Here is a 23,099-nt window from a genome sequence, read left to right as displayed (position 1 = left end):
AATTCAATTCCTAAAAAGCTGAAACTACTTTATTGTAAACTACCTATGGGTCCCGTGCAAGATATTTTTGTGGATAACTATTCCCAACCACCAAGAAGACCAGATAGACCTGAATTAAAGCCAAAAGTGGTTGCTAGTTGAGATATTTGTTGGTTGGATAACTGAGAATTAATTAGGCATGGGTCAAGGCTGCCAGCTTCTGGAAGACAGATCAGGGCCCTTGGATGCAGTCCATCCTGGCCTCTGATTCAAAATTGTAATATCTATAAAAGGCAGAGGCCTTTCTTCTGTAAAGGGTTAGATAGTTAGATAGTTAGATTGTTAGAGAGAGATTGTTAGAAATTGCTAGATAGTTAGATTTTAGAGTTAGAATAGGTTAGATCTTAGCAGTAGCATAGAGATGCTACAGAAATTGTTGTAATAGGCAGATGAGATCAATATATAAACATTGATTTGGTGTTTATTGTCTTGTTTTCATCCTGTTCGCATGGTTTCTTTCAGCATTTTAGATAGATCTTTATGTTTTAGGTGTGCAGGTATTTGATAGATTCGGGCTCATACCACTGAGGATCTGCTGATTGTGTATCCTTTTGTGTGGTTAACTTGAGCCTTCGATTGTGCTTAGTTCAATTGCAGGTGTCCGTCCGAGCTGCGCCAGAATTGGGTGCTTAGCCGTGCGTCTCCAATCTGAAAATCTTCCAAGTTCCTTTGAAGATTGCACCGTTCCTGCAAGGTTGTGAGCTATTCTGGCCAAGCAGGAATTGGTTATGTTGAATCCGTCTACCCGCATACCCGTGTTGTTAGTTTTAGATCTCCTAACCCTTTCCTTTTGCTCTTTATTGCATAATTCGAGAATCACAGCAGACTAGCTTGTTGCCAGTTAAACGTAAGTCCCCCTTGTGTTTCCAGCATAAACACATCAAGCCACTGAGAGATCCCGCAGTCAAGACCTGACAAAAGAAACCTTGAGGTAGTCTCCTTTGATCAAACTTAGAAAACAGCATTAGAGACTTCCTTATCTCAAGAGAGAGTAGGATAATCAGTCGGCTATTCTATTCTGCGTTGGCCGTATGGAGTTTGCAGCAATGCGATTTCAGACACGTCAACAAGTACTTGGAGGGAATAGTAAATAAAAATAAAAATCAAATAAAATAGAGAGCCTGAAGTAGGCACCTATAAAAGAAATTTCAAGGCTCAAAGCAAATCATCTGATTTTGTTATTGCGTTATTTGTTCCATTTTGGAGATTTAAAATTCAAGGACAAAACCCTTGGCATAGGAGATTCATAGGATGAAAACTATTTTGTCTTTCCACGGTTGGATTTGGGGATGAAAACCCTCATCTCCATTTGAGGTGATTCTATTCAATGATCACACTTGGGCCTATATATTGAAGTCATTTTCAGCTTGTTGTAGTGATTTATCAAAGATTTCTGCTTGTGGAGGTTTGGGTTGATTAATATTTGCAAGCAAATTAGATGTATTTATTTGTTTGGCTGATTGGAAGGCATTTTTAGATCTTTTGCAGATCTAATATAGATATTTTTGAGGGTTTGTTGCTGCTGTTGTATACATTATTGTTGATTGCATTGGCTGTCATAAATAAATGTTAGATTTGGGGTTTCTATGTTGGTGTTTCCATGTTTATAGCCGCTGTCATAATTAATCTAGCAACTCATTATCTAATTCTACTTTCTTATTTGATTAAATTTAAATGTATAAGGGTTTCATATAAACATTGGTGAATGATAGTATGACTGTCCCTAAGAAATCAGTCATAAATCAAGATTGATAATTGATATTTTGACACATATAATTTAGATCTGTTGTTTATGTTGCATTCTAGGATGTATACCAACATTATGAGGGTTTGAATTTGCTGTTTGGAAGTGTTAGGTTGATTGTACAAAGGGTTTACAATATTGCATTATTGCTAATCAACTAAGATTTGGCCTCTACATTGGTCATTTGATTATTGTTTCAGCTTTCACATGTTTGATAAATCACCCATTTCCTATAGTTGTCTGACTGGAGACATTAGTAGACTTTGGCCAATGGGCGAATGACTAGTGTGGTTGTCAAAGAAGTAGGTCCATGCATATTCTGCCATAGAATTGGGTTCCTTTGTGCCATAGTTTCCCTATCAAGCTTGGCTTCTTTTGGATATCCCCTAAGAGTGGCAAATTTTGACTACTCAGTACAAATGATGTTAGCGTTTTTAGTATGATACATTTTCTGTATATGCTCTAAATAACTATTTTTGACCTCTGCACATACCTCTTTGGATTGAATGCATTGCCAACCATGTGCAATGGAGTGTTGATCTTCTCTCATCTTCAATAAATGATTGGTTGAATATGTTCATTGTAGATTTGCAATGAGGGGTCTTTTATCTGGAAATCTTCACCACTTTAAAATTGGCCCAAAAATGCTAATTTCATTGTAGCGACACTGTAGTAGCAACATATAAACTTGGAACTTAACCAAAAATGTTGATTTGATTATGTGGTACAATTTTCTTGTAAATATGAATTGAACAACCACAATCAATAAGCACAAATGCAATCCTTGAGTACAACTGCCTTAAAGGATCTGAGGTTTTTTGTCCTCCAAGATCTCCAAAGAGCCAAGGTTTTTCATTCTCAAATGCAAACGTGAACACAAAGCTAACTAGAAATTCAATCGCAAAGTGATGACAAAAAACATGAGATCCAAATGAATTCAAATTCCATCCTTTCATAGCACTTCAATTGGGCCCATGATTCCAATTTCCTTAATTATTAACAAATACTTTTTGTTTTTAAGTATTTAAAAATACTTCTTATTTTACTAGTGCTAAAAAGACTTTATTTTAATAATAATATTATTATTGCTGCTCCTTAAATAAAATTTATTGGGCCCAACTTGAAGTAATATTAAAACAATTCTTTGATTTAATATTGGGCCTTAGAGTTTTTGGCTCAGTTTTTTCTTCTTTGATAAACAACTCTTTGATGCCTTGAAGATTTCTTTCATACACACTCACTCTTAATTTGTGCAGTCTTTGGATTGTCTCCTAACTTCCTTCGTCTAGAGGATGTATTGACTTTTCAACTTGGTTTGCAATATTGACCCATGCTTTGTTTGGTAATGGAAGGTGTCTTGCTATTTCCACCCACTTGTCCTTCATGTGATTATTTATTTGTTTTTTCAACTACGACTCTGACTCTTGTGTAGGCTCCAATTTCTACTTTGAGATGGAATTTAGTTTTGAATTTGTATTACTAGGGTTTCTTTTGCTACTTTTTGTAATCTTCTTCTTCGTTCTTTTTCTCTATCAATCTTAGAGATCACCCGATCTCTTGGTCCTAACCACATTGTGGTCTCTTCCTACTTTTATCGGAGTCTAAGGACGTGGATATCTTATATCAGACTTAATTTCTTTTAAGGCGATGGTGCCAAATTTTTATTCTTCTTTCTGATAAAACTAATACTTGAAATGATGAATAAATATAGTATTAAAATATATCTTTATTCACACATGAAGTTATTGCAAAAGTAGACTAAAGATGATCAAGTAAGGATCAGAATCCTTTCCTTGACATTTCAAAGTTTTATTAAAGACCCTATTAGTTGCCAAGCATAACATGACTATCCACTGACTCCTATAACTATCCGGAAGCCAACAAACAATTAAGATATAGCTGGATAAAAACATAGTAACAAAATATGATAAAGGTATTGTATACTGACAACATAGTTCTTATCCATGTTTGTTGTCTTCAATTTTTTAATCCTTGGTGGCACATATGATGGTCTAGCTCTCATCATTTTTGCCATAGCCTCCTTATAATATGGAGAGCTAGTCACATGGAATAAAATGACATCATCTACCTCATCCTTATTATGCATATTGAAGTCCTAGTCCTAGTAGTAGGATGGCGACCCCTCAATGGTAAAGTAGCAGGTACAATTGTTTGGTTTTCACCACAACCCCACAACTTGTTTATTTCAGCTCTTTTTTCAAGTGATGATTCCTTACATGCATCTACACCTCGGCCTTGGATATGAAGAAGGTGTGCATTAACTGTTGTGATGCTGTCTTGAAATTATATTTTACAGTAATGACATCTCCATAGCCTAGTGCTTCCATTACCCTAGGTTTTGCTTGTAGTTTGGTTGCAAATTGTCTTAAAGGGGACTTCTTATCAAAGGAACCCTTGGAAATTTTTTTAATAATTTGGGGGGGCCAATTAAAAGCAACATAGCCAATAGAATTAGTTTTCGCACCCCTTTATCTGTACTTGGAGTCTCAGATTCAATCCCCATAGCCTTTTCCTCTTGCTGACCCTCATCATCACTCATTTTGAGAAGTAAAACTCATAGTGACATTGCAAGAAATGAAATTTATAGTTACCATACATATGTCATTGAAAGATCCTTGATGGATCTTTTAAGCTGACAGGCTGTAATTTTTAATTATTTGTTTTAAAATAAATTCTTCCTGTTTATTAAATGATCTTTCAGAGAGAGACAGAAGTTGCAGAAAGGTTGTGTCTTTTGTTTTTGTTTGTATTTTTCCAGATATAGGTAAACAATGAATAACAACAACAGCAAATATGAAATAGGCTGGAAAATAATGTGCAATAATATAATATTCAGCCAATCCAGAATAGCTACAAATCGTACCAGGCAAAATACATAAATGATATGCTAGCAAAGTATCTACCAACCAAAATAATGTTGCCGGCTGCAAGAAAGACCATCCACGCACAATGAAAAGAGATGGCTGATGAATACCAATCAGCGACCCACGTGCCAGCTAGGAGGAGGCCGTACGGCTGCTGCAGTCACATCTAGGCAGCCAAGGAACTCCCACGTGCCAAGCAATATACCCAACATCCAAAGCCAAAGCTCTTCCAATGCTGAACTTGCACTCCAATCAAAGTCTGAAACCAAATGAAGCTGCTGAAACCTTCTATTGAGGTTTGCGTCCCAATATCCAAGCCCTAGGGTTTGCGTCCCAGTTCTCCAGAAATCGCTCCTCAGAGCAAATTCACAAATGCCAAGTTTGAAGATGTAAAAAGATAATAAAATAATGAGCCAACATCTCCTTTTATCTCCCTCTCAAAGCTACTCGAACCCTAAAGGGAGAATATGCTTTTACCTTTATTAAATAATGGCATATTCTTAATTAAAAGGCCTTTATGTATAGGAAAAACACCCCTTTCATCAAATAACAAAACTCAAGGTGCCAGAAGGTCTCCGGATGATGAAAATAAGTTATAATAATTCAAGACCTTTCCAACGAGCTATAACACATATGCTTGCCTGACCAGAAGAAGCCAAAATCCCCTTATTACTCCAATTAGCTATATAAATAGCTTTATTTAATTAATAAGACGCTAACTTAGGAAATATTAAAAATATATCCCAAATAGCCGTATAATGCTCATCCGACTCTACAAGTCTGAAACGGACCCTGCCACCTGTCTGTGACTGTTGTCGGAAATCATGGATCCTCGAGCAATCTTGTCCCTAAAATCTAGGGATACTCCTAGAAGCTAGGAAACATACCCAAATCTCTTGAAACTGAACCCAAGGAATAGTCTCATGGTAACCCAACCTGGGTACTGTCAAATCCTCCTAAATAGTAGGAATAGCCTCCACAAAAGAAGGAAATGCCTCCTAAAATTAAGGAACTGCTCCAAACTAGTCTACTACTGCCAGAATACCAAATCCCAAACACTGAATATCCTCTCTGAGTCTCTATCCACCACTGTCAGCCTACAAGACCCTAAAATAAGCTGACTCACATGTCTCTGCTAGACAGAGCTAAAGAGGGGACATGACAGTCATAATGTCGTTAAATCGAATAATTAGGTTCCTCACCCCTCCATCTGTACTTGGAGTCTCAGATTCAATCCCTGTAGCCTTTTTATTTTGCTGACCCTCATCATCACTCAAATTGTGAGAAGTAAAACTCATAGTGACATTGCAAGAAATGAAATCTATATTTACCATACATATGTCATGATGTCATTAAATTGAAAATTGTGCATAAGCCCAAGATACAAGGAATATCTTTCTGTTTTTCTTATTTTAGGTTGCACAAAGTGAAGAAGCAGATGATAGACTTTCTTGTTCTTCAACCTTCGTCAAAGAAGGATTCCTATTTTTTTTTGTACTTGCATGATATTTACTTTTAACCTCCATAGGATACTCACTTCATGATTGCTTATCTCTGTTTTGGTGTCTGCTACCTAGGGTCTGCCAGGTATTTGTTTCAACTTGGGGCATACCTAGGTCTGCCCATGGTCTGCCTGGTTCTCTTAGGATCAATTTCTACATATGTAAGTAGTTTTAACTTATTGATGTGGCAAATGTTAAGGGAACTAGAACATGGTAGTTTGAATTATAGGAGAAAAGGTGCAAACCCCTAAGAAAGAGCTACTTTCTACTTCAAAAATAAGTAAACCAAACACTAATAAGAAAGATGTCAGCCTGCACCTGCATATCTAATTATGATTATATACAAATGCTTTGAGCACTGACGACAGGGAACAAGTAGACTTATATTTTCTTTGCTTTTAATGGTGCTGCTTCTCTTTCTATTTTTTTGGTAGCATAGATTAGTTCAATTGCAAAAACTAACAGGCAAAAGTCACAAATTCTCAAACAGAGTGACCCTTGGTGACCAGTCAACATATGAAGCAAAGGTAGTTGGATATGATCAAGACAAAGATGTTGCAGTGCTACGAATTGATGCCCCAAAAGATAAATTAAGACCCATACCGGTTGGAACCTCTACAGATCTTTTAGTAGGGCAGAAAGTTTTTGCAATTGGAAACCCAGTTAGTGTTCTTCATCCCATCATTTTCCATCTATCAATTATCTGTTCTCTTCTATGTTCAGACAATATATCATTTCTTTGTTTTGCATGTGGCTTTTCTTGGATTTATGCTTAAACTGAAGACTGTGATCTGTAAGTTGTCGTCTTTGTTAAACAAAAGATTGATTTCGGAAATACAACACTATCCCGTTTCCTTTGAAAATATAAGCATTTGTTTTGAATCAGAATCAAAACATAAGGTTTCCAAAAGTGTATATACGAAGGGAGAATGAGTACAGTGCTGGCTGTCAATATTTTTGGTGTAAGATGCAAAGCCATTGTCCTGTGTAATTGTTTTTCAGTAAACATGTTCAGTATTCATGGAGAACAACACTTGGAAATTCATTTTAGTGTTCATTTATTTGTTCAGAGAAAATGGAATTTTAAAAACATGGTAGGTAAATGTAGTTTCTCAAGTTCATGGTTTGTTTTTTAATCCATAATATCTGGGAGACTGGGACATTCTCAGTGTCTAATGTTTCTATTTTTTTTGGTTCTTTTTCTCTTTCTTGCTGTGAATATGTGCATCTGTAGCATTACCTGCTTGTCACTCACAGAATCTCCAACTCCGAATAGACCTATCTTGGTCTTATCTTAAATGAAGAACAGGGATGCTTTGCTATCTATCTCCAAGAAAAGTGTTAAAGAGAAACACATGATTGAGTATAATAAGGTAGCGACCATTGCTGATCAAAGGAATACCAAAAAGATCAAAGGAATACCAAAAATCTTAAACTGATTGATAACAAGTCCAAACATGCATAGGGAAGAAGTCAAGTGTCTCTGAAGGATTCGTACAATTTGCAAGCCTATTGAGGACTTAGAACAATTCACGATTTAACCTACAGGACTTAAGTTCACAGTTTTGAACAACCTAGAGTCAGGCTGATGTTGGGTTTTGACATGTCAGCAACACAATAATTTTCTATTCAGCTTCATCTTGGCCTATATGGTTTTAAAGTAATGTCTTTTCAATGTAAGATCAAGACTAGAAAGAGCACACTTACAAAACTAGAAAGAACAAAACTAAAAAGAAAATGCTCACCCTAAATCAATGTTATCACCGACTTGACATATACAAACCCTAAACTAGGTCTTTGCTAACAATTATCCTGTACTGGAGGATCAGATCCCCAGTTTTTATTGAGAACAATAATAGGTTTGAAATTGATATAGCCTTGGAGTTAGCATTAAAATGATTGAAAAATAGTATACTTTATGGGAAGCTATGTTTGGATGAAAAGGGAACTAATTTAAATAAACCTATTGAACCTTTAAATCATGGCGTTTGGGACTCTTCAAAACTTGCCACTTCTCCAGTGTACATAAAATATGCATCTTTCTTATGTTTAATGTGTAAATGTTACTGCTCTCACTGTTGTGGGTCTATAGGTCGTGAGAAAATCTTTATTGTTGTTGCTTTGATGTCCTTGCTAATGTATTGGTGTTTGCAACTGTTACATAAAGGAAATAATAAAGCCCTTCAAGTAAGTATTCAAACATATATATTTATCTACTGCTGTATACCAAACCACATTTTTTCATACTAACAGAGAAATAAGTTTGAAAACAACAATTAAGTTTATTCATCTTATTCACGCAAGAGTTTTGTAAATTACTTATGTCAATCAATTCAGAATATTGACAATACTTAAGATTTTAAAAGATAAGATCAATTTAGTGCAATATAACATATTTAGAAACATAGGTTATCCTATTTCCAGCTTTGCAACAAGATCACATTCTCATAGGCATATAAATGAAAGTCTCATTTATGCCTTGTAATTCGATTCATTCATATTCATAAAAATCCGTGGAACAAATTACTAGAAATTATGATAACAATCTCAGGAAGCAAGCACAATTGCATACTACAATTCCCTAGCCTCACATTATCTATCCATAATACATCATATCAGAACATACAACAAAGCTGAACCACTCTCCTTTCTAACTCAGCGTAGAGTTGAAACATGAACTTATAGATCATAGTTTAGGCTAGACAATACTTACATATTGTTTGCAAATACTAAATAAAGGAATCATAGGACAAATACTAATGAATAATGCCGTTTTCAATATTGTATAGACTACATGCAGCATACTGAACATCAAGTGAATAAAGGAGACTGATCATCTTGGGAGTTGTTTCCCACCAACCATAAAGTTGCATGACTCCCTCTCATGCCACCTGTAAAGATGGGACCCTACCCTTCACAGATGAAGGGATCAGAAGAGCATACCGCATAGGAAGAGACTAGGACATGTGTAGAAGGCCAGTATGATTCAAATTGCAAAACACTAATACCTTCACAATTTACAATCCCTTGTGTTAATGTGTTTTTATGCACCTCCAATACAGAATAAAATACCAAAAGTATTCTATCCTCTTTAATCAAAATCTTCCTAGATGCTAAATTGAATGATCAACCGAGATGACTCCAAGGTTTCTATAGTCAGGTCTTGACGTGTAGATAGCTCAATTGGTTGATGTGATTGCTGGTAATCCAAGGGAACTTACATTGAATACTTGAATGTTGAACGTTTGGATGTTGCTGGAACTTAGATTCTAACTACTTGCTTGGAAAATAAAATGGCAAAAGACATGAGGTTTGAGGAGTCTAATCTAATCCTAAGAATGCAAGAAACAATGAATGATTGAGTGAAATTCAACTAAGCTTTGCTTCGCCATCAAAGAACAACTCCACAAAGCTAGTGCGATCTTCTAAGGAGAGCAAAATGATGTTCAAATCACCACCAATGGCATAGACACCATCAAGGCAATGCATATCAATGAGGCAAGTAGCAATTGAAGTTAAGCTCATTTAAGGATTCCGGTTGACCACACAAGGCAAACTTACAATCAACAAACTGCTAGTTGTATGGATAAACGAATTTTACCATCAAAATCATTCACAATTCCTTTCATTCATCTAATCAACATGGAAACAAATGAGAAGTAGAAATCATGCAACTTGTTGAAACAATACATTTCACGATATCTTCAATGAAAAGAGTACTTCCATTTACAAGTCTTAGCAACAATTTCCTCTTCTCCTACTCTATTCTAACTTCTAACTTCTAATCTATCTATTTTTTTTAACTGTTGTTAACCTGCTATTAACTTTACAAATGAGGAGAGTGAGCCTTATATAAGGCTCTCTTTACAATGAGTGGCCAAGATCAAATCAACATCAAAGGCCAAGATTACAAGATGAAAACCCTAATTACGGTTTCTCACAACAAACTCCTGGCCAATGAGAAAATTACATTTAATTTGACATGTGTTCCACTTTGAATGTGAACCAATAGAAAATGAGGTTAGGTATCTCGAAGTTTGTGCCTCCATGGGTGAGTTGGGTGCATTGCATTTGGACACGACGATGTGGAGCTTCTTGGTTGGTGGAATGATGACTAGGATGCCACCTGAGCTAATTCCTTCTCTTGTAACTCATCATGAATTGTAGGTGATTGAGGTGTATCTCTTGATACTCAACATGTCCAAATGCCTGATGTGATGAGGACTTTGCTCAAATTGATCTTCTAACTTTGATTAGCTCTTTTGGAACTATCTCTTGTCTTGATTAGAGCTTCCGTCTGGCTATATTGACAATGATTCTTGGATTTCCGGAGGAAATTCAAGATTGTGTAAAATTTTTCTCTTTTATCACATCCATTTCTATGCTTGCTCTTGTGAATATTGTGCTTCATTCTTCATCTCTTTGAACTCCTCTATGTTGATCCTTCGTGATGTTGACCTTCATTTTGTGAGGATGATCTCATCCTTGATGCCGGTGACCTCCACTCTTGCCTTATAATGCCTTTCCTCTGATGTTTCCTTTGAATAACGAAGTCTTCCTTCCATGTTTTTGATGTAGACTTCCGTAACATATGCATGCTGGGTGTGCATCCATCCCTCATGCTGATGATTTTGATTCTGACGTAGCCAGTTGATCAGCTGCAACAACAAGCATGCAAGCATCAAACACTTATCATATATGCATTTCCAAGTTTTCTAACCTTATATATCTTTCTAATGATGTTCTGATTTTTGTCCTTATGTCTGATTTGTCATATTCAGTCTAAGACTTTGCTTTCTCAGGTCTGATTAAGGTCTGATTTTGCTTGATTTCAGGTCTGATTCCTATCTAAACATATGCAGAGTCAGGCTTTTAGGAGTCATTGATAGTGCTTAGGAGCAGATTTGACTTTGACAGTCCACTTGCTGGACGAGCTTTTAGCATGGCAAAGGAAATGTATCAAAGACAGATCATGGTTTAATAGGCCAAAGGAAATGGGCCCAAGCTTGATCGTGGATCAAAAGGGTCAAAGACAGTTCGTGGATTTTGGACCCCAAAGAAAATGATTGAAAGGAAGCTCGGGTTTTAAGATGGGCAAAGGCAATTCCAACCTTTTTACTCCTTGCTGATTTCGGGGGTCAAAGGCAGTGCTTCATAAGCTGGTCGTGGATTTGACCCAGCAATGGAAGTCAACCCTTAGGCTAGGCCGGGGATTAGCAAGGGCAAAGGAAATAGGTCCTCAGCTCGGTGGGGGATTAGCAAGGGCAAAGGAAATAGTTCTTAAGCTCGGCGGGGGATTAGCAAGGGCAAAGGAAATAGGTCTTAAGCTCGGCGGGGGATTAGCAAGGGCAAAGGAAGTACTTGTCAATGCCATGGAAGGGCAAAGGAAGTACTTAATGGCTAGGAAGGGCAAAGGAAGTACTTGTCAATGCCATGGAAGGGCAAAGGAAGTGACTGTCAATGCCACGGAAGGGCAAAGGAAGTACTTGTCAATGCCATGGAAGGGCAAAGGAAGTACTTAATGGCTAGGAAGGGCAAAGGAAGTGACTGTCAATGCCACGGAAGGGCAAAGGAAGTACTTGTCAATGCCATGGAAGGGCAAAGGAAGTGACTGTCAATGCCACGAAAGGGCAAACGAAGTGACTGTCAATGTTCAACTTTGCTCATTTTATTTCTCTACCCTAAGCCACTTCATGATTATTCAGGCCTTGGCTTACCCTCCTTCCAAGTATTCACTCTATATTGACAATTGACCTCAACCAAATTCAACACTTCATCTCTGATCTTGCAAGCCAATGATGATGATCAAATGGAATGATCATCATATAACCATTCATTTCCTAAGTCCTTGAGAGCTAACTAACCTTAATCCACCCAAAGAGATAGACATGACTTAATTGTTTTCTGGCAATCTAAGACACCGCACTTCCTCAAGCACAAGGTTCATAGCCAAAAAGGCTACAACTAACCTAGAACAGGAGAAAAAAAAGTGGGGGGTCCCCATTTGCAATGGGGTGATGTGTGAAAACGTCACAACACCTTGACTTTGACATGTCAAAACTATGAGCAGGTATTGACTCATTTCATCACAAGGTCAAAAGATTCTCTATATTCTTTCATATATATATCACTGATGCTAACATTGCCTCATCAGACAAACAATAGATCATATCATATTGCTGCTAGGACTGCCAATCCTTATCCAAATGAAGTCTCATGGCACCAACAATATTCATGATCAATGTTCCATCGAGTTTCTTGACATAGGGATAGGGGGACCAAGGGCCTAAGTTTGGCGATGGCAAGGGGACTGTGACTGGGGGCGGTGCCGATATACATATAGTACTTGAAAAACTAGTAACGAAAAGATTTATAAGAATTACATTTCAAATGAAACTTTGGTAAATTAGTAAAATAGCAAAATTGCAACTACTAAATACTAAGATTTAAGATTTTATTTTAAATACTTGAATATTAAATAAAATTTGACAAATGAAAATGTCAAATTGAAGTTTTTTTATTATATCGAAAATATCATAAAGATGATTACAATGAGTAGCATGATATCAAAATAAGTACAAAATGTCAAAATGTCGTTTTTCCACCAGGTCTTTTGTGACAAGTTTTGACAATTTTTGTCTGGATTTTCATCTAGACTCGTAGGAAATGTTTTTCATGACTTTTGAGTCTGGATTTTCATCCAGACTGAGGTCGTTTTTCCACCAGAGGGGTATTTTTGTGTGATGACTTAATTTTAAGTGGAATTTTTTCATTCCACACCCATATCGATTTTCCCCTAGCCCCATTTTGTGCACATTCGATGATTTTGAGTCCGGATTTTCATCCAGATTGGGATCTATTTTCCACTAAGGGGATATTTGATGATTTTTAAAGTGATTTTGTGAGGATTTTTTAATCCTTACTAGGATTGATTTTCCCAATTGGCCCATTTTAGATTTAAATCGAAATATTTTAATAAATGAGCCTCATTTTAATTGTTTTTTAATAAAAGGCAATGATTATTTAAAAGATGAAAAACAATTAATAAATGATTTGCAATGAGCATTTAATGTTTTTCAACCTTCTAGAAGCAAATTAGTTTCACCCAAGCAAGTATAAGAACAAGTGTTTTATCTCACATTGCTTGTGTGGTGAGATTTGATGATAAAAGCAGGTTTAAAGGGAGGAGTCCAGTATTATTTTATTATTAAGTTTGCCAGGTGTCTCCATGCAAGGGCGATTTTCTCCATAGTTGGCAATTTTGGAGCAAGTGTTCAAGTGAAGTGTTTGATTGAAGACTTATTTTTTCCTCCATTCTTTCCAGCTGGGCAATCCACTCCATTGCTGCCATTGAAGCTTATTGACTCCATTGACTTCAGATTTTCGATTTTGGGAGATAGCGATTTCTAAGTGGCGATTTTCCTCCAAACTTTTGCGATTTTGAGTTTTGCGATTTTTCCTTGGGTGAAATCTGCCATTTTTGTTGCTGTTATCAGACTGATTTGCTGCCATTGAAGACCCCCCCATGCCACGATTTTTGGTGAAGTTCGCCATTTTTGAAAAAACTGTGATTTTGGTGAAGGGCGATTTGTGCTGAGGTTTCAAACTTTGAAGATTTTTCCTTGATATTGCCTAGTTTATTTGCTGTTCTCAGACCATTGTTGGCAGATTGGAGTGTGCTTTGATGACATTTTTCAGACTTGTGTGAGGTGGCGCCATAGTTGGGAAAGTTCGATTTTTTGTTTGGCAAGTATTTTGTGGCATATTTTGGTGGATTTCATGCATGTTTGATACCGCCATTGCTCCCTACTTGCTGCCATTGCCTCAGATCTGAGTTTTGACGCCATTGCTTTAGCTGGTTTGACCTCCATTTTTGGCTGTCCATCAATCTTCAGACCTAACTTTTATTGCCCAGCCAGCTGCAACTATAGCGATTTGCATTTGGAGACATTTTGGAGGCATTTTGGTATCATTTTCAGACCATTGGAGGGTTGTCTCAGGTCTGCAACTGTGTTATTGGCTGCTTGTCCTCAGAAACTTATCTTTTACCAGCCATACCTATGCTCCCAAGATTGATTATTTTCATCATCAAGATTGCTTTTTTATCAAGTTTGTGCATTTTTTTTGAAGGATTGCAACTTGTTTTGAGAGGTTTATTCATTTAGTTGCAGGTTGTCTTCAGATATGTGACCTCCATTGTTGATTGCGGAAGGTGTCTTCAAACATAATTTTTTGTGAAAACACAACCTTTCACACCTTTCCCTAGTCACTCTTAATCCGATGTACTCCTTTACAGTATGATTTGCACAAAATTTCTAAGTATAAGGAGGTGTTGACTTCATGAGGGTTTCATACCCTAGTCTTGTCACATTTTGTATTTGAATTGTTAAGATCTACCTAGAGTGTGGACTATTTTTCTGACTTCATACCCTAATTAGCCTAAATCAATAGGAAGTCAGGAATTTTATTAAGAATATTATATTTTTCCTAAGTTCTAACTTCAAGCTTTGTACAAGTGCGATGTCGAAGTCCGGATTTAAGGAAATAAGAGAACAACAAAAGATACTGGAGGCTGGATTCTATCCAGAGTCTAAGATGTCATCCAGATGGAAGGAGATTATGGATACAAACATGCATTTTCTGAGCCTGAACCTGATGCGACAGCGGATGTTTGGAGTCGGAAATCAGATTCCTTTCCCAACGTATGTAAACATTATGAAGAGTGGTATTTTTCAAGCCACTGGATTTCCATAGTTCATACTATGCAGTGAGCTTATCTTGGAGCATGCACGATGTTATGATCCTTGCTCGCGAATGATCAAGACTCCTAAGGGCGTTGTCATTGCCTACCTTGTTGAGGATGCGATTGCTGAGGTGTTTGGAATCCCACTTGGAGCAGATATGAAGAATGCAACTAGGGATGAATATGAAGAGCGGTACACAAAGAAGATGGATGCGTGTAAGAGTATAATAACAAAGAGTGGATGATCGAGCCTAGGCTTCATCATTCCAAGGCTCCCAAGACACTCATGTGCACAGACTTCAAAGAGGAATATAGTGACTTAGTATTCCTGCTTAACAGAGTGATGGAGATGCCGCAGGCTGCAATATTCGATGGATGGATGTTCTACTTCATCCAAGATTGTCTTAGAGGGACATTGATAAATTGGTCTAGAATCATAAGTGACAATCTGGACTTTTAGCTGAGGAATGTAGAGCGGTTCAAGTCATTCACCTTGACTTCCTACTTGGTATACCTGCTTGCACGGTTTGTTTCATACAAAGGATTGATATGCAGAGGTGAAGTCGGGAATGGGCAAGGACAATTCAGGAGTCATGAGTGCTATCCCCAGCTGAACATGTATAGAATTGAAGACTATAAGAGAGTGAGTGATGTATTCACCATGTACATCACGCGGATGCTGCAAGGCGGAATCCACAGAAGATTGTCCAAGGAGGCAATAGAGCTAATAGAGAAATATGGATCATGGTATATTCAGTTTCCCACTTTCACGTACCTTACGATTCATGGGTTTCAATCCGAACCCTACAGGCTTCCTAGGTATCATTCCGACATAATGATCTTGTTGGAAGTGGTGAGACAACTTTTAGAGTTTGATTCCATTCAGAGAGAGAAGTATAGGACATGCATGACATTCCCTATTTCAGTTGGGAAGATGTTGGAGGTTTGCCAGTTTGCCTTAGCCGCCAGCACTACGAGTGAGGAGCTTGCATTCTATTGATTTGCAACCTTCAAGAAAAGAGAAAGATTTGATCCCGATAAGAAAGTTGGAAGGATTAGGGGAGAGAAGTTCATCCACAAGGTAGACATAGAAGATTATTGGGCCAATCTGATGGACGAGCAGGCAGTGAAGAGACGAATGTGGTCTAGAATGTCAGTGGAATTCATGAGGAAGTATGGACTTTTCCCCATTCCTGATCAGGTGTTAGATGACAGGGATCATACGCATCCACATTATGAGAATGAAATGAAGAAGGCAACCTTATTGCCTAATTGGTTAGAATCAGAAGAGATTGATTTGAATGTATTGATGAGAGAAGTCTTGAGTTTCTCCCGTGCATGGGTAGATATTTAGACGAATAAGTTAGTTGATATGGGTGTTTCCTTCACTTATGAAAAGATGAAGTCGGAAGAGTCTACTTCTGAAGATGATCAGAGGACTATCAGTGATGTCAAGATTCATGCAGATGAAGAGAGTCAAGCCCCTAAGAGAAGGAAAAACACCCCAGAAGGAGTCAAGGCCAGAGAGAAGAAGATTTAGGAGGTGAAGAAGAACAAACAAAAGACTATCATTCCTTCACCTATCATCCGTTCACCACCTCTCAATGTCTCATCAATTAAGGAAATTGAAATAACAGAACAAAATAAGGAGACCCAACAATGTTCCAACACAGTGATACTACCAAAGAATATTCAGGAGTTACATGCCACAACGACATCTGCTCCACCAAATGAGAATGACGATCAGCCGGGATCCCCTACTGTCCTTTTGGAGGTTAGTTTGGGAAATGAGATATATGATTTGACCAAGAGTAATCCTGATGATGATGATGATGTTATTTCCACATTGAGAGGACTTGATCGAGATATGTGTCTCGATGATGGAATGGAGATGGCCGCTATTCCTGATTGGTTGATGAAAAGTATGGAAAAAAGTAAGAAAATGATAAAGGTACAACTTATTGATAACATTGATGACTTTTGTTTGTAACTAGGTCAATATATGGGTTCGGATTGCCTTAAGGCAACATCCGAACCCATTTAGGACTTTGCCCTATCCTAAAGGGTAACGTGCCCCCAAGATTAAGCCCAACCATATGCTTGCACGCCATCCTAAATACCTGTTGTGACGTATTCACACATCGCCCCATTGCAAATGGGGACCCCTGCTTTTTTCGCTTTGTGGGGTTTCGCTTTCTAGGTTTTAGAGTTTTGTCTGTTAGCCTTTTCTTTTTGAGTGTCGCCAGGGGGATCACTTGGATAGCAGGCTCTGCTTGAACTAGGTTGAGTCTTTCGGGCCCCAGAATTAGGGTTTCTTTGATAGTCTTCCTTAGGGCTTGGTTTTGCTCTCGTTGCTAATTGTGTCTTGTTTGAGTTCAAGGAGGTCAATGAAGCTTGGTGAGTGAATATCCTCTTTGAAGGTCCGAGTTAGGTCAAGTTGGTGAGTGATGAAGACTGGAATGTCATCCTGATCTTCAAATGCCCTGAAATTTGGCTAAGTCTGGAATATCCTGATCTTGAAATTTTTGACTAACTCTGGAAAACTGAAGAATCCTCCAAAAACTAGATTTTGCAATATAACTCCTGGAGGTCCGAAACCACTCTCAAACATCCTGACAGTATATATGGAATATAACTTAAAGTATAAGAACTTATACTTAAATGTTATATTCCATAAAATGATCCTGACGGAGAGACCAAAATGTCAAATTTCGCTCCTGACCCTTCCAAAGGGTCCAAAGCGAATTTCACTCCTGACCCTTCCAAAGGGTCCAGAGTGAAATTCTCCATAAGACATTCTACTTTGACCAAAACCTAGAACTAACGCATTCCCAGGCTTGAATGAAGGTAAAAACGCTTGTTTGAATGAGGAAATGTGAAAATGAAGTCAGGATTTGAGCCCAAGGATGATTTTCGCTCCTGACCCTTCCAAAGGGTCTAGAGCGAAATTCATTTTTCTCCACTTTTCTCTTTGATATGACCAAGTTTGTTGACTTCTGGGGTGTGATGGGAAGGTTTTGATGCACATTTGTCTTTGAGAGGAGATTTAAGGTGACAAAATGATGGAAATTAGCCCAAAGTAGGAATTTTGCTCTTGACCCTTCCAAAGGGTCTAGAGCGAAATTCTTGAAAACCTCATTTTCTCCCTTGTTTGGACCAACGTTCTAGTTTTGAGGTGATGGGATGTGAAAATGTGAAGGATTTTGGCCAAGATTAGGAATTTCGCTCTTGACCCTTCCAGAGGGTCTAGAGCGAAAATCCTTGAAGACCTCAAATTCTCACTTGTCAAGGCCAAATTTCTAGTTCCTAAGGCATGTTTGAAGGTATTTTTGAATGTTCTAGCCTTAGGGAGTGAGTGAAGATGAAGGATTCCAGCCCAAAAGATGAATTTCGCTCCTGACCCTTCCAGAGGGTCCAAAGTGAAATTCTTGAAAACACTCATTTTTTCCTTTAGCCAAAGTCAGGACCAAGGTGGAAATGAAAGGAAAGTAGTCTACGTTTGCCTCCCAAGGAAGATTAGAATTTGAAAAATCAAGAATCAAGGTCAAAACATGATTTTCGCTCCTGACCTTTCCAAAGGGTCCGGAGCGAAAATCCTTATATCTCTTGTTTTCTTCCTTGTTTTGGCTAGGCGTTGACATGATGGGGGATGAATTGGTATGTTCTTGCCTTGAGAGGGAGTTGGATGATTTTGAAGATCAAGATTTTAGCCTAAAAGAGAATTTCGCTCCTGACCCTTCCAAAGGGTCCAGAGCGAAATTCACTATAAACCTCATTTGCTACTTGATCTTGGCATCAATCCTTGTTCCTTAGGTGAAAAATGATCTAAGTTTGCCTCTTGAGGTGGTTTGAAGTTTGAAAAGTGAGTGATCAAGCCTAAACTAAGATTTTCGCTCCTGACCCTTCCAAAGGGTCCAGAGCGAAAATCCTCCTAAGGCTCATTTCCTCCCTAGTTTGACCAAATTTTGATTTGCAAGGCATCTTGAAAGGAAGAATGGACATCTTTTGCCATTGCAAATGTTTGAAAGCATTGAAAAATGAAGGATTTTGAGCCAAATAGTGAATTTCGCTCCTGACCCTTCCAAAGGGTCCAGAGCGAATTCCTAGAAACACCTTTTTTTCCTTGGATAAGGTCAAGTCCTTGGGTTTTTTATGGCATGGATGGAAGTGAGATAGCATGTCTTTGCCTCTTGAGGTGGTTTGGAATTGGAGAAATGAAGAATCAAGCCTAAAAAATGATTTTCGCTCCTGACCCTTCCAGAGGGTCCAAGGCGAAAATCTACTTAGACCTCTTTCCCTTCCTTGTTCTACCAAATTTTGATGTCCAAGGCATGTTGAAAGGGAGAATGAACATGTTGTGGCCTTTGGGAATGTTTGAAAGAGTTGAGGAATGAGTGTTTTAGCCAAGGAAGGAAATTTCGCTCCTGACCCTTCCAAAGGGTCCAGAGCGAAATTCCTTACAAGCCTATATTTTTAACCTTGCTTGAGCTTAGATCTTGTTCCTAAGGCGAAGAGAGAGGAGATTTTACCTTGCAAAGAAGATTGGGATTGAAAGAATGATGATTTTGGTCTAGAAAGGGAAATTCGCTCCTGACCCTTCCAGAGGGTCCAGGGCGAAATTGTGCAAAACCTTTCTTTTCCCTTAAATATATGCAAAGTCTAGTGAGGATTGAGATCAAAGAAGGCCTTAAGGATGGCTTCAAATCGCCAAAAATTATCAAGTTTGAAGGAATTGAGTCAAAATTGGAAAATCGCTCCTGACCCTTCCAAAGGGTCCAGGGCGAAAATTCTTCAACCACCTATTTTCCCTTGCAAAATCAAGTCAAGCTTGGGTTGGATGTGAGAGGAGAAGTGTTTTCTAGCCTTTTGAGGTGAATTCAACTTGAAATGATGGAGGAATAAGCCTAAATTAAGAAATTCGCTCTTGACCCTTCCAGAGGGTCCAGGGCGAATTTTCCCAAACCCACCTTTTTTCCCAATATTGTGCCAAGCCTGGTGCAGACTAAGGTGAATTGTGGTGGTAGAAGTCCTTAGGAATGATTCCAAATTGCTAATGATTATCAAAATTGAAGGAATTGAGCCAAATAGTGAATTTCGCTCCTGACCCTTCCGAAGGGTCTAGAGTGAAATTCCTAAAATCACTTATTTTCCTAGCAGAATCAAGTCAAACTTGGGTTTTTGTAGCTTGGATGAGTGTCAGGATTGGTTTTCTTGCCTTTTGAGGTGGATTCAAGTTGAAAAGATGGAGGAATAAGCCTAAAACAAGATTTGAGGAATAAGCCTAAAACAAGATTTTCGCTCCTGACCCTTCCAAAGGGTCCAGAGCGAAAATCCTAAAATCCACCTATTCCTTTCAAATTTGTGCCAAGCCATGCCTAGACAAGGTGAGGGATGCCCTTGAGATTGCCCTTGAATTGATTGTTGTCTCAAAAAATGATGATTTTGGGCTAGAGAAGAAATTCGCTCCTGGCCCTTCCAAAGGGTCCAGGGCGAAAATCCTAAAATCCACCTATTCCTTTCAAATTTGTGCCAAGCCATGCCTAGACAAGGTGAGGGATGCCCTTGAGATTGCCCTTGAATTGATTGTTGTCTCAAAAAATGATGATTTTGGGCTAGAGAAGAAATTCGCTCCTGGCCCTTCCAAAGGGTCCAGGGCGAAATTGTGCAAAACCTATCTTTTCCCTCAATTTTATGCCAATTCTAGTGTGGATCAAGATTAAAGGTGTCCTTGGGCATGTCCTTGATTTGCCAAAAGTCATCAAATATGAGGAAATGAGCTCAAAACAAGAAATTCGCTCCTGACCCTTCCAAAGGGTCCAGAGCGAAAAACACTAAAACCATCCTTTTCTCCAAATTTTGTGCTAAGTCAGGCCTATACTAGGGTGAGAGAAGCTATTTGGAATGCCTTGGAAAGATGTTTGATCACCAAAGATGCAAATTTTGAGCTAAAATTGAAATTTTGCTCCTGACCCTTCCAAAGGGTCCAGAGCGAAATTTTGGATAGGTCCTGTCCCTGGCTAGGTTTTTGAGTGAATGTGACTTTTTAGGCCTTGTGAAGATCAAACCAATGTTGCCAATTTGGGAAGTGGATTCAATATGGGGGAGTCCAGATGAAGTGAAGTGAAGAAAGTGAAATTTAGTGTGAATAGGCAAGCAAAAGGTGAATTTCGCTCTTGACCCTTCCAAAGGGTCCAGAGCGAAATTCATCAAAGTCACTATTTCCTCTTTGTGTCAAGACAAGATTTTGATTCCTAAGGAATGAAAAGACTGGAGAGAGGTTATTTAAGCCTTGCAAGATGATTTGAAGTGAAGGAAAACAAGCAAAGAGAGAAATTTGCTCCTGACCCTTCCAAAGGGTCCAGGGCGAAATTCTCCAAATCAACCATTTTTCCCTTGAGTGAAGCTAAAATGTTGATACCTATGGCATCGTTGAGGCTGGAGTGAGATATTCTTGCCTTGTAGGGTGAATTGAAGTAAAGGAAGTGTAAAATAAAGCCTAAAGAAGGAATTTCGCTCCTGACCCTTCCAAAGGGTCCAGAGCGAAATTCTCATTATCACCTAATTTGCCCATGTGAGAAGCTAAAAGGATGGATCCCTAGACTTTGTTGGACTAAAACAAGCATATGCTCACCTTCTGAAAGATTTTGGAGTGAAAAAATGGGGTAATTGAGGCCTAATCAAGAAAATCGCTCCTGACCCTTCCAGAGGGTCTAGGGCGAAATCTTTTGAAAACTCGTATTTTTCACCTTGTTTGGGCTAGGCAAAGTGCAGTTTGTGAGGTAATGTTGAAAAGAGGTCTAATTTGGCCAAGAATGCAAATTTCGCTCCTGACCGTTCCAAAGGGTCCAGGGCGAAATTCTTATAGGGCCTGTCCCTAGGGAGAATCTTGAACAAGCTTTATTTTTTGTATCTTCTTGTTGATGATTTAAGGTGGAAAATGCTATGTTATATGACCTTAATCATCTTTTGGTTTGTTGTGCAGATGAAAGAAGACCAGGCCAGGGCAAGGACGACCTTCTCCAGTCCAACATCATCAAGGACGATCTCTTCCAGTCCAGCATTTCAAGGAAAGGTACACCATCCGTCCTGCACATCAAAGACAAAGGAGGTTAAAGCAAGGGTCCGTTGAAGAAGCAAATAGTTTCAGAAGAGTTAATTAAAATTATCTTCTCAGCATCATCAAAGTGAACATCTACCAAGTTACAAGTGTTAGACAGGGTGGCATCCCAGTCATCTTTCCTCCAGTCGGATTGGTCCACCTCAGCGTGTCCAGATTCAATGTACCTGACTCATCAAAGATGACACAAACTTCGATGTACCTACCCCGGTTATCCATTGGTCGAATATTCCAGAGAAGACATGTGTCCAAATAATGCAATTATTTCATTGGCCAGAATTGAGTTTGTTGTAACAAACCCTAATTAGGGTTTTTATTGTAAAATCTCAGCCATTGATCTCAAATTGATCTGGGCCATTGAATTGTATTGTGAGTGCTATATAAGCTCTGGCTCCTCATTTGTAAAGGCTAATAATAGTTAGTCAATGGCTAGAAGGTTAATAGTTAGTTCATAGAGGTTAGAATAGCTAATGATTAATAGCAAATAGAATAGCAGTTAGAGTAGAATAAAAAGAGAAGGCAAAGATTGTTGCCAAGATGTTGTTGTAAAAGACTTGTAAACTTCATTGAAGAAATGGTGAAATCTATGGGTCGATTCAACAATTTGCATGGTCTCTATACTTCTCAGATTTGATTTCATGTTATTAGATGAGTGGATGAAATGTGTTTGATTGATGGTGAAATTTGTATATCCATACTACTAGCAGTTTGTTGATTGCAGACTTGCCTTGTGTAGTCAACTGGAATCATTCAGCTTAAGCCTAACTTCAATTGTCGCTTCTTCACTGATATGCATCAGCCTGATGGTGTCTATGCTTGTAGCGATGATCTGAACATCATAAAGCTTTCCTCCGAAGATCGCACTAACCTTGTGGAGATGGTCCTGGGATGTCAAAACAAGACTTAGTTAGAATTTCATCAAAGGTCATTCATTGCTCCTACATTCTTACTGTCAGAATTAGATCCTTTCCTCGCCCTCTTCCTTTTTTCTTTTTTTTCAAAATCTAGGCTAGTGAAATCCTGTGTTCCAGCAATATTCAAAGCAAATCAGACGTTCAGTCATCAAGTG

The 23,099-nt window shown here is 38.3% G+C and overlaps 1 protein-coding gene across 2 annotated transcripts in view; it reads left to right on the top strand.

The window, feature by feature from the left end:
- Nucleotides 1–23,099, top strand: part of LOC131064329 (protease Do-like 1, chloroplastic) — a 165,182-nt gene that overhangs the window by 11,634 nt on the left and 130,449 nt on the right. For both annotated transcript variants that reach the window (XM_057998438.2, XM_057998437.2), the window contains one exon: nucleotides 6,661–6,832. In XM_057998438.2, coding sequence (XP_057854421.2) covers nucleotides 6,661–6,832 — 172 coding nt within the window. The remainder of the gene's footprint in view (nucleotides 1–6,660; nucleotides 6,833–23,099) is intronic.

Source organism: Cryptomeria japonica, chromosome 3 (assembly GCF_030272615.1).
Source record: "Cryptomeria japonica chromosome 3, Sugi_1.0, whole genome shotgun sequence".
Classification (NCBI taxonomy): Eukaryota; Viridiplantae; Streptophyta; class Pinopsida; order Cupressales; family Cupressaceae; genus Cryptomeria; species Cryptomeria japonica.
This window is presented reverse-complemented; position numbering and strand designations above follow the sequence as displayed.